The sequence below is a fragment of the Channa argus genome, chromosome 14 (genome assembly GCF_033026475.1).
Source record: "Channa argus isolate prfri chromosome 14, Channa argus male v1.0, whole genome shotgun sequence".
Taxonomy (NCBI): Eukaryota; Metazoa; Chordata; class Actinopteri; order Anabantiformes; family Channidae; genus Channa; species Channa argus.
Genome location: NC_090210.1, coordinates 23,025,882 through 23,038,803, shown reverse-complemented (window position 1 = coordinate 23,038,803; position 12,922 = coordinate 23,025,882). Strand labels below are relative to the sequence as shown.

At 40.2% G+C, this 12,922-nt stretch overlaps 1 protein-coding gene across 2 annotated transcripts in view; it reads right to left on the bottom strand.

Moving 5' to 3' along the window:
- LOC137098885 (receptor-type tyrosine-protein phosphatase N2-like) overlaps window positions 1-12,922 on the bottom strand; it is a 189,526-nt gene that overhangs the window by 123,806 nt on the left and 52,798 nt on the right. For both annotated transcript variants that reach the window (XM_067475576.1, XM_067475577.1), the window contains one exon: window positions 2,066-2,145. In XM_067475576.1, coding sequence (XP_067331677.1) covers window positions 2,066-2,145 — 80 coding nt within the window. The remainder of the gene's footprint in view (window positions 1-2,065; window positions 2,146-12,922) is intronic.

The window sequence follows — 12,922 nt, the reverse complement described above, 5'->3', positions numbered from 1 at the left end:
CGCACTCTGACAGATTATTACAGAGTCCCTTTCCTTGTGACAGAACAAGCAAGACTGAGTCATTCTGATTTGGAGGATCTTGAAACAGAATCACTGAGGAACCGTCTTCACTTTCTTCAGAGGAAGAAAAAGGTGGTGGAGAAAATCACAGATATCGTATCTGACAGTAAGGAAGTTTATACATCACTATGCTGTTTTTGAGGCTCTCTTCAATGCTGGTCGTGAATTCAAATTTAAATTCTACATTTACAAGGAACGTACATCTCTTAATCTGATAGTATGAACTTCCTCATGGAATAAACAAAGGGACAGAGCCATTTATCCTTCATATTACCATTGTCACACTGTGCATTTATCATCCTATTTCTTTATTTGCAGACTATGCAACTTAAAGCAAGGATGTGTCTGCCGACGCATCAGATACTAATCAAAAGCACAGATGTTTATGTGCACACCTCCCCAGCATTAGGGAACTTTAAGTTCCCCATTACCACGTTATCCACGTTTCCAAACAGGGATGTTCACATGCACAAAACAGTAGGTTAATGACTCTGCAACAACCGGAATCCAAGAGTACAACTAAAAGCAACTAAATACTAAGCAACAAACTTGGGCAAATGTACTGACATGGTCTCATAAAGCATTAATTATTGACGTTGCAAGAATTTCTAAGTGTAAATGTACCAAATACAGAGCTGGAGTTAAATCCTTTACAATGCATGTTGCTGCTACTCTGGGTTTAACTAAATGGATTGATTAAACACTTTTTTTTCCAACCCTGTTTATAGAAATGTAATGCATCACTCATCTTTCTGGTTTGCATTCAGATTTCTTTTTGCTTTGATTGCATTTGCAGATAGTTCGTTTTAAATGATTTAAAGCTAAAAAATGCATGTTATAATATTTTAGGTTAACGCGTGCACATAGTCCACTCTGCTACACTCAGCGCTTCCTCTACTTGCTCTTCTACAGTCCACACCCCTCTCTGCCCAGCACTTCAGGCAACTGTCACTATGAAATTACAATTAAACATAAAAAAAGGAATGCACCAAATAATCCAGCATAAATAACTGAAATTCTCTGACTGGTTAGAACTGGTTAGAAAGCCGAACTATACTCGCACAGTGCCGCATCACAAGAGTCTTTGACTGCATCCCTCCAGAATTATGCTAATAATCTAAAACAGTGATTCATATACGAGTGTAGCAAGTTACTTCCAATTAATTCAAGAAATGTGTGAGCACAGCTACAGTTCACCTCTACAGGCTAGAGGCTCTGGCTGAGAGCTGGAAGTAAATGAGGAAAGATTTTGAGCAGATTTTGTAATCCATAATAAAAATAGCCTTGATTTAGAGATTTACCTGGCACCTGGAGTAGTAGGCAATTTATTTACCAGGTAACAGCAAGTCAGAACTTGTTTCGGAAAAATAAAAAAGGACCATCTTCCATTAAAACAAGGGTCTTTTTTCTGGGTTTTCAGTCTTTTTTTTTATCCCACTAGTTTAATACCATATTAAAACCTAAAGTCTTCATTTGCCATCATTGTCCATCTTGGCTACTCCCTGAAAGCTTTTCCTTTTAGCCGGGCAAACTAAATTCCTTTAGGTACAACACTGGTTGAAGGACTGAAAGCTGCATTGTGCACACTTGTGAGGAAAGTCTGCCTTTTCAAAATTTTCATATTTGCTTCTTGTATTAATGAACTGACTCATTTCCCAAACAACAAATTTCTGCTGTTTTTTTTTTTTTTTTTTGTAGGCACAAATCCAACTCTTCAGTGGATTTGCACAATAGAGCCAAACATGGCTGGTTGGAGATTCGTGACAAAACAGAAAACCCTGCTGGAGTCCTGTCAAAATGGGCCAATACCAAATACTAAACCAAACTAAAACTAAACACAAAGTACAAGTGTAGGTATGGCTGAACACAAAAACACATATTTTACAGAGGAGTGAAGTTTTGAAAAATGTTCATCTGGGGCCCCAGGTGCAGCAGCAAGCCAAAGATAATGGCCTGTCTTTTTCTCTGTCAGTAAAGAAACATTACTCAGCCAAGGAGAACCTACCAGCCACATTGGCCACATCTGCGGTGCTGAGGTTCTGAGCGTTCGGTCTCACTTTGAAGGTCACGGCAGGCCCCTCCACCCTGCAAAAAACACACGTACACACAAAGTTAGAAGCGTCACACATCCCCCGTTTCCACTTTCAATGGTGATGAGGCGCTGTTTTTCAGACAGAGGGAGAAAAGATGTTGTGCTCATTAAAGCTCAGCCATACGTGTCCTTAAAAAAAAAAAAAAAAAAAAAAAAAAAAAAAAAACCTTTACCCTACAGCAATTCTTTAGGCTGCTGCAATTCCCATCACCATTGCAAGATAACCTCTTGAATTTCAATGTAATGTGCCTGCCGGCATTTAAGCACGATGGGAAATGAAGAGAAGGAGGTCGGGGATGTGAGGACTTTGGTCATCAACAAGAGGATGCTTTGATACGTGACTCTCCAATGAGTGATTGCATTTCCAGCAGCCTACTTTATAATGCAATCACTAAGTTGAATCTAAATGTAAATGTAAGACATAGTGATAAATGTAAATTGAGGGTGACAAAGTGGGGCAGAAAAAAAAGGCAAGAAGAGCAACAACGTGGGTAGAAAAAGGACAGAAAGACCTCTGTATTGTGTTCTAGGTGCTTTGGAAGGTGGGTTTTTTTCCCCCCGGTTCATCTAACATTCATGCCAATAAAGCAGCATGAATTGAAACACTGAGGTAGAGAAAGGGAGAAGCTGGGTGGTCAGAGGCAGAGCGGAGTCTCCCAATGTGATTAACCTTTTGTTTTTCCCAACTGTAATTCAGACTAAAAGCCCCGGAGGAAGATATATTACCAAGTCCCCCATCCAGGATGCATTGTGTGCTGCTATAGGAAGTGACTGCTGCTGTAACAACACTATTATAAAATATGGTGACATCATTAATAGAGCAGGTCTAATCTGAGCGCTGCCGGCAGACAAGGGGGGAAAAAAAGAAAAAAAAAATGGGGGTGGATTGAGAAAAGTGTTTTTTGTTTCAGGTTGATGGATTTAAATTGTTTCACTTTGTGGGTTTTGAGTGTGTCCTTGCAGGCTGTGGGGTCTGCCTCTTCAGTTTCTGTGGCCTAACAAAAGGACGGGCTAATGGGCCCCATTTTTAAAAATTAAAATAAAACAATAGCAGCAGCTAAATTACTAAAACGTGGCGAATCAGAGCAAATGCTAAGTACCTTTCCTCAGTAATGACTAGTATTACAGTTTATTACAGAAAGTCTTTGTAATATACTACATTTTACGAAGAGGTGGGAATGATCTGACCCCTGGCTAAATACATCTAGAGCACTTCCTGATGGACATGTGACGGGTCCACTGATTTGGAGCCACATGTGACAACGTAGTTGGACTGGCACTTTAGCTTTAGCTACAGTGGTAATGCATTTTCAGGTAGTGGTGGGTTGGCAGGGGATGACGTAAAAAAACATGCACGGCTTTGAAATGCAATTGTGGGTTTTTAATTGGGCTTTTTGAACCCTGCGGTCTGTGTAGCGAAAGGAAAAAAAACAATGGCGCCAACTTCACATTGCTGCTGCAAAAACCCTGTTGAATGTTCTACCATTCTTACATTTGAGGCGCAATAAACTAATAAGACTAAGTCAAATGAATAATCCCCAGGGCAAAACTTGGTAGAGCCAAGTGCTTAAAAATAAGAAAATCATTTACACGTGTGTCATTCCAACACTAAACGTCTAAATACAGGCCCAGTCTCAGTCAGTGTGTCTGCACAACTCCACACAAAGCTTTGGCTCATTTTTCTGACCATTATTTCTCCTCCAAGGTATGAGGCCGATATATTTCACATCTATGAAGTGATTCATCAGCCGGCGCAGGCAAAGTCTGTGTGTGTGATGAAGAGAGGAAAATCACTCATGTTGGGTTGATCACACATCCATCTGTCGGCCTCTGCCACCCACGGCAGCTCCTACACAAAGACACCACATCGACTTTGAACCGTGTAAATAACCTTGTCACTGACCGGGCCAAAGAAGCTCACAGGAGGTGATTTCTATATCTTCTACTCCTCATATTTATCATTTTGAAAGATGTTGGACTATATACAGTAACATTTTACACTACAAGGTCTTTGTCAATGATTACATATGAATTCGTTCAGCTTAAACCCTGAGTACTAACGACCATTTTAAAGCTAATAAAACAACAAAAATCTGATGTTGTTGACCTTTGTTAGCTGCAATAGAGAAGCAGAATTATTTTTATCGATTGCAGGGAGGGAGAGAAAAAAAAAAAACAAGTACCGTAGTGATATTTGATGATACACACTACCATCTAGGAAAAAAGTGGCAGCTACACTGATGGTATGATTGACAGTAAATATGAATCCTGTCATCTTTAAGAAGATAAAACATGTGTTCAGTCCTTGGTTGAAAGGATGACATCATCTTTTCAGACAGACTTCCTTTTCTCATGGAGATTGAAATATCCATGAAATATATTGTATTGTTGGGGCTGAGAAACTATTTTTCTTTATGGCCTTAAAAATGTTGTGGAAGACAGCCCTTCATAAAAAAATAATCACAAGGATGGGAGATGTAATAAAAACCTTTACAGGTAACCAAACTAAAGCTACTCTGGAAAAAAAAAACATTATAGAAGAAGTCCATCACTTAAAGAATTCAATAAAATAAGTTACATATCAGCAGCCTATGTGCTAAAGCATCCAAAGTGAAAGGGCTGCAAACAGACACGTCTACTGAAATTGCATAACATCACAGTGATAATGTCAACCCACTATAAGGTTGAGGTCAGTAAACAAAGAGAAATTCCCAGATGTTTGGAATGAATTCAGATCAGCTGATGGATGATGCTCCCTTAGGTAAGACAAGGCAAGATCGCTTTATTGCTATTACAACAAATGTTGAAAACTTTGCCTTGTGTGCTTATGGGTCAGAGGCACCGACACTTAACACAACACAGACAGCCACAAAGACATATTACAAATATACTTAGATTTCAGCCAAATTAGAAGCTGAGAGTGCTTTGCTGTCCAACAGTCTGGTGGGGGTCTGGTGGGGTCTTCCCTTACACTGTTTCTTTTAAATCCTTTCACACTTTCAACTGAGATCAGATCCAATTTCAAGAATAGTTTTTTCCTCCCTGACATCTCCCAAAATCTATAATCATCCATTGAGTTTGCAGGCAGCACAGCAGGTGGGGGAGTGGTTAGTGCTGTCGTCACACCGTTTCCAGAGCCCTCGTTTGAATACTACCTGCCGTCTGTGTGGAGTTGGCATCTCTCCTGGTTCTCCAGTTTCCCCCCCTCAGTCCAAAGACATACATAATATGGTTTCTGGATAAGAAGGTAAAGATAATAAATGCCCCCCCCCAAAAAAATGTTGATGAAGATTATGATCCATTCATCTGATTGTGATCGATTTATCTGACTTTTAAGAGTCCAACCACTGTAGTATCATCAGCAAATTTAAAAATCTTAACTGAGTCAACTCAGTACAGTGATTTGTGTACAGAGAATATAGCTGAAGAAAGACAAATGAACGTGTTCATTTGAACCTAACCAGGTGTTTTAACACGGCGACAGACATCATCCTGCGGCCACAGAATCCATTCTTGCGATATGCAAACTAATTTAGATTTAGCTGAACACTACACTGCTTTTTAAACACTTTGTGTTAACAGGTGACGGCCACTGGTCTAGAATCCTTTCGAGATTCATAGCATAAGCATATAGCATTATGCAGAGGCACCACAGAAGAATACTTGAAGCAAGCTGGAACTTTTGACCGCTTACGTGAACCAATGCAAATACATTATAATGTGGGACAAAAACACTTCACATGTTGAAATTCAAAAAAAAATATATAAAATAAAATAAATCTCAATTCAAATGTGATGCCAGCAACACAGTTCAAAAAAAGTTGTGCTAAAAATTTTGCACATTTTCCACAGATATTTTTCACGCGGAACATAATTTCACTGAAGTGTTCTGAGAATGAGGAGAAATCTTTGTACGCAAAGAACGTAAAAGGGCCCCAAACACTATGAATGGTCATAATCTATGGGCCCCAGGCAGAACAGACAATTCTGTAGTGGAGCTGCTCGCATGGCCTGAGGGACGCGACATTACCAATGTTGCTATAGCTAGAGCCGCCCTCATTTGCAAATGATTACATAGACTTTCTGGAGATGAGATTTGTACTTCTTTGATGCATTTCTCAGAATGTTTTTGCCAATACAAGCCATTTAATCTTGTTTAAAGATTCTTAAAGATACACTGTAATTTCAATGAAACTGTGTCTGTGTGTGTGTGTGTGTGGGGGGGGGGATCCAACAGCAGCTGAATGTGGTACAAACTAAACGATGATTTAATGCTGTATACAAACTTGAAAAGGGTGTAGGTAGATTTTCCTAGACGTTTAGGGCTCATAACAGTCACCGAGTCACTAATAAAAATGCAGATTTTTGGAGTATTCACACCTCTGCTTTTATCCGACTACATCTGGCTCATCATCCTCACATCCATCCAGTTCAGAGCTGCTCTCTCCTCCTAGTGGAGGCTCTTTGATATGACCCTTCAGCTCAGACAGACATTACATCACCTCAACCCTCCTGTTTCCCAAAAAAAAAAAAAAAAAAAAAAAAAAAAAAATCCAGTTGCACTCAGTGGCGGTTATGCAACAGCCATCATTATTCGGCGCGGCCAGCAGCAGTCAAAGGCTCTGCGAAGCCACCGTCATCAGCGCTTCCCTCCCGCCTGCTGCTTTGCCCTCAACCACTACCAGGCCACTGCGGCAACTAAAAACAGGCCACTTGCCGAAAGCGCTCACCGTCAGTATTATCTCATCAGTATTGAATTGTTCCAAATGAAAAGCAAGGGTGTGAGTCACTCTCCAGGTTTGTTTTGTGCCTTGGTACAGTGTGTAGGCTCACTTTTATGATTCACATGTTGCCAGTGTGGAAGTTTTGCTGCAGGCTCGCTGAACCGCTGCTGTTCTCTGGCTCCGGCCCCAGGAGGAAACCGTTAGAAAAGGGAAGTTTTGTTGTCTTTTCAGTAGCTGGGGGTCGCACAGGTCGCCAACTACTTTGTTCAGAGACATTTCTGTTGTTATAATATGCTAATCAGCGGCTACAGTATGAGGCGTAAGGTTGAGGTGCCTGCAGTGTTGCAAATGGATGAAGGGGAGTTTGTACAGTGGCTGAGAAGCAGGAAAGATGTATGGGCGGGAAGGGGGAGGGACTCGTATACAACAATCTCACATAGAAGTTTCACTTCGCTTTCAGCCTTCAAGTTATTCAAACGGTTGATACAATAACAAATGCACATTTTATACAAAGAGCAGATTATATAAAAAAGCCCTAGTTTTTCACTTGGGCTCTTGAGATTGCAGATTTGATGAGGTGTGTGATGTGATTAGATTAGAGCTACTCTCTGTCCTTCAGAGTGATAAAGGCAAGTTTTGGGAAGCCAATGAAAATAATACAGTTTGTTCTATTCCAGCACTGAACAGAGTTGTTAAGACGGTTCTGTTCACGCCAAAGTTGTTTACTTGGATCCGTCTCCTACGTTTCCGTCTGCTGGCATTTCTTTCATACCGGATTTGAGATACATGTAATACATCTTTGCTGAATTACAACTAGATTTATTAAGTTCAGTGTAAGTGCACAGTTAGCACAATTACGTCCCAATACTTCACACTTACATTCTGTCAACAGCTGCAGGTTTGTGTGTTTGTGAACAATACAAAAATCGGGAAGACGGTTTACTCCAACTGTACCGAGGCATTTTTTTGTTTGGCCTATTTGTGCTTTTTTTTAAAAAAACATTTACAAATTTTACTTTTCTTAGGCCAACTAAAGTATTGTGTACCCAAAATATATAATATATTGTGTCAATATATTACTTCAAAGCGAATCATTACTCAATAATTATATGACGACATGAAGAGTACGAGCACTAAACAAAGAAGAAGATTTGCAGTAGTTGCTGGCGCATTTACTGCTGGTTATTTGTAGTTAGTAATCAGTTGTACACACAGGCTGGAAAGTTCCTCTGGATTTCCGGCATTTCTCACCTGGGAACACTTTAAATGTTTTTACATGTGATCCTCATTTATCTTAAAATGTTCTTCATTTTACTCTTGCTGGTTCCAGTGCAGTATTCCAGGAGCCTGTCCACTCTACACTAAACACTACTCATATTCACTTGTGTTTCTAACATCAGTGCCCTAACTCACACTTCTGTGCCAACACTGATTGTCGCTTTAGCAGCTAACACTGCTTTTGTGATAAACCAGGTGGGTACAAGCCGTAAAATATGATTCAATAAAAAGTACTGACATAATGTGCTTGCACAGTAAGTGAATACGTCGTCTATTTCATCTATGTGTAGCTGTCAGTAAACCGCCTCATTGTATCTTGTGTTGGGATTTGAATCACCTGAATGTTGCCAACCTTGTTAAAAATCAACATACCGCCAGGCTTAACTTAAGGGAAATGTGAAAAGTGAGGCCCAAGACATGTGTAACATTTCCATTTGATTGAATAGTGCAGGCATTAACTATACAGTTGAATTAAATAATAAGATTACTTTAACATTAAATTCATGTGAGCTTAAATATAAAGCGGACAAGCTCAACTGAGAAGCTAAAGGAGAGAAAGAAACACTTGTGTGGCTGAAGAGCAGGGCGGTTAAAGCGAGCGGTGGCAGGCTCAATGTCAATCTCAAGCTTTTGTCTCTGGGTTTACTTGTTCTGATGATGATGACGACGACGACAACTGCCACTGCCACAGTGGTGAGGAGCCAGGCGGCCTTGGAAAATAAGCGTGGCGCCTTTGACAAATTGTCAAGGCGGCTCCCCCTGCTGGGCTTTCACTGTGCTCACAACAAAAGAGAGACCCCCAGCTTTCTCCCACTCTCTCTATACATCTCTATGTCTCTCTCGGTCACTCTCTCAGTCTCCAATCCATCACTCTCTGCAGTGTATATTGCCCCCAGCCCCAACCACCACCACCTTTTATTCCAAGAATAGAAGAACAAAAGACAAAAGGTGCATTAGAAGAGGAGAACAGTTTGGGCCACCCAGGGACTCAATGTAGCAGACAAGGTGCTGCAAAACAACGAGAGCGGGTAGTGGGGGTGGAAAGACTGAGTGGATGTGTGCGTATCGCATCGCACGACCTCAAGCCATCCAATCCCCACCTTTCCACACGCATCCACAAGTGCGTGCGAATTCTGAATTTTTCCTCCGTCCCCGTTTGATTCAATTTGGTTTTTAACTCCGTTTAGAAGTTTTTAAACTTATCACATAAAAACCTCAGCACACACTCAGATATACTGTATATACACTCAACCTAACAGCATTTTACAGCATTTCTATTAGTTTAGCAGCGTAAGACGTTTCAACCAGCTGCTGCAGAACCTCTCTAAAAACAAACATTTCATAAAATCAACGCTGACATAGTGAGTGTGAATGAAAAATCCGTGTTTAATAGAGTAAAGAATGTGCTCTGCAAACATGTTAACAGATAAAATATCCAAAATGATTCTGAACACAATGATTTCATAATACACACAGTATTGTAAGTGTTAACGCTCAGGGAGCCGTTTGTCAGAATAAAAGCAATTAATACTTAACGCAGGTGTCAAACGTCAAATCAGCTTCAAGAAGGAGCATTTTAACAGGATTTCTCAATTTAATAATTTTTTGCCCTTTTGTTTTTGTTACGTGAGCCGTCTCATCAACATCCACAGTTCTTTCGGAATGGTTGAGTCCACTTTGCACTGCAATCATGAGTGTGAGAGCGTACTTCATTGTGACATTTTTCCACATAAACTACACACTTGAACCGCAGGGTTATAATTAGGACATAGCTGTGGCTCTCAAACTGGAGGGGTTCGAACGGGGAGAAAAGACAGATAAAGTATAAGCATATCAGACAAAATTAGGTGCTGTAGGAAAAGTTTAATCCTCACAGCATGAAGATTCGCGATAGGGACGAGCAGCAACAACTGCAAAAATAAAAAAGCCGTTTTGTAGCCTGTGTTAAAGAAAAGCATAAAAGCTGGAGGGGAGGAGACAGAACATGTTACTGTTCTATGTGACAGGTCTGATTAGTTTCCTAACAAGTTCTGTTAAGCATTAGAATATGAGGTACGTGGAAGTGGCATGTGGTCAACTTTACTTCAGCGTGTAAACACAAAGTTATCACAATTATATTTACTCCAACTGTCTGTTGCACCCAGTAGAAGCCAGTGTGCACCCAGCTAAAAATCATTCCAAAGCCAGCGTTATCAATAATGTTGAAACAAAAACAGCAGCAACAGCTTGTAACCTGTTGTCTGTTACTGTATAGTATCTGTCAGCAAATGGTCAAAACTTTAAACACTTGCATGTTTGACTTCCTGTAGGTTATTCATTCATATCAAAACCTTTGAGCCCTACAGTAGTTGCATACATTCCTTCAACCGTGACCACAGAGACCTCTGTAGAAACAGTTATTTACACATACAAAGTCTCTACTGTCTAATCCCCAGTGTGTTCGACTGTAAGCCACAGCAGCAGCACTTATTTTTGATGTTGCAGCTCACAGCATTGAAAATGTTCACAGCCTGCTGCAAAGTCACCTGGGGTGGGAAAATATAGCAACAACTCCGAGGAAAGATATATTGAAAGTGGCAGACAAAGACCGAGGGAGAGAGGAGACCGAGACAAGCTAAGATTGAAGAGGGGAAAAAGAAGAAGGAGCTGAGAAAAAGACTGGAGAAATGGATGACGACAGATGAAGGAGAGACACAGGAAGGCACAGATAGAAAGAGGGTTCAGGCAGAGTTCAGTCTCATTAATAAATGATTGCAGTCAGCAGTGGCTTGACTCCAACATGTCAATAATGCGAATGAGCAGCTCCCGTTGCTGTCCTTGCCCCCTCAGAGCATGAAAATAAGGCGATGTCCTTGCAGTGGTGGTCCGCACAGGAAGTGACACAGCTCAGTTTATAGACGTTCGCCTCTACAGCACTTTTAGCCTGCGACTCGACATCCTTGTGATTTCAAAATGTCAAGGCTATTTGAAAATGTAATTTTTAAATTCATTCAACTGCTTAGCTGTGTGACAGCTGGCAGGGCTTCATGTCCATAGGCAGTGTTTTAGAAGGACATTAAAATGCCTGAGCACACAGATGGAGCTTTGACTGTGTGTTGACCCAGTACCAGCAGCTCACTTACAATCCAAGTGACCTGAACAACGTTAACAGTTACCATTTTGGGTTATAAACATGGTTTTCCATTGGGGTTAGTGATGCCAATTTGAGGATTAAGGACACAAAGAGAGAATGAATACAAGTCAATGGAAAGTCTCCATAAAGACACTGATAATTCTGATCTTTACAACCCTATGATATATTTTTTTATTTGACGGCTTTAACTTGTTTGCCCCCAATAGAAGGAAAACCTGGCATATTTATGAAGTGGTAGTGACTACAAACAGTCGCCAGTTGGCACACGTGACATTTTTTCAGTGTCAGTTCCTATATGATCAGAAACAGATTTCACTTGCTGTAACACGTCCTGCTGGTAATACAGGATTTTAAGAGGTCACTTCATAGGATGCTTACTATGTAAGGCCAAAATCCAGTCCTCCATCTGTTCACTGCTCTTTTCTGCGGTCCAAAAAACAAGGGTCTACCCGCCCCAAAAATATATATCTCCTCAAGCTATAAACCATTTGTTTGTCCAACTGTGTGGTGGAAAATAATTACAACTATAAACCTGCCACTCGAAATAATATATTGCTATGAAAATTGTTAAACAAGCTGAACATGTTCTGGTCAAAAATGGCAATGAATAAAATCTGTTCCACAGAGCCAACACATTTGGAGGTGACAAATTCATCGTGTGTATTGTTACAGTCATAAAGACAATATTACTAGAGCATGTCCTCAAAGAACAAACTTTCATACAGCCACACACACAAGCAACGTGTGTTGCGAAGAACAGCATGATGCTAAACTCCATGGGCATCTTTAATAACATTTTTGCCCTGAATCTATTTTCCTGACAATTAAATGGAATAAATAAATTGTATTGCATTATTTTTAAGAACAAATTAATAAACCGGTAAAATAAATTGGCATTGATACAGTAATAGCGTCCTTATTTCGGAATTCACTGACTCTTTGACACTGCCTCAAAATCAAACGCTCCTGTTTGTGCCGAAAATAAAATTTATAATAAGAATGAATACAAGGAGTCTTCTGTGACTTGGGCATTTACAGTAGAACAGCGCTCAGCTCAGGAGAATTAGAAATAATAATTCGTGCATTTATTTGATCATCATGGAGCGATCTCTGCTTGAAGCTATAATGTGTTACTTAGCTTAAAACTAGCATCAGCCTTAAGATCAATCCACTCTGCACCTTCTTCCTGCTTTGCTAAGCTCTCACCTAAAAAAACTTTCCTCCAGGTTTTGCACAGCACTTTAGGTATTATTATGAAATTACAATTAATAAGAAACTGCAGAACTTACTAGTCAAGCAGAAATTGTTGAAATGCTCAGTTGGTAAGAAGGGCGACACACACACACACACACACACAATTTTAGGAGGGAATGTTTGTGCACTGCTGCTGGTGATGTTCTGAGTGTAACTTTATGGGAGCTGTTGAAAGAACCCTCTACCTTGAGGCAAGTTTCACAACATTATTCTACTAAAAATATATCAAAGTTACATAATGTAGCTTTAGAGTTCTTTCAGTAGAAGGGATGGGGTCCAAAGTTCAGTCTCTGCTCAAAAATGTATTCAAATCAGTATCTAAAGCTAAAATGAAGCTAAACGTTTAGCATAAAAGTGTCGTAAGAGGAAAACAACAAAGTG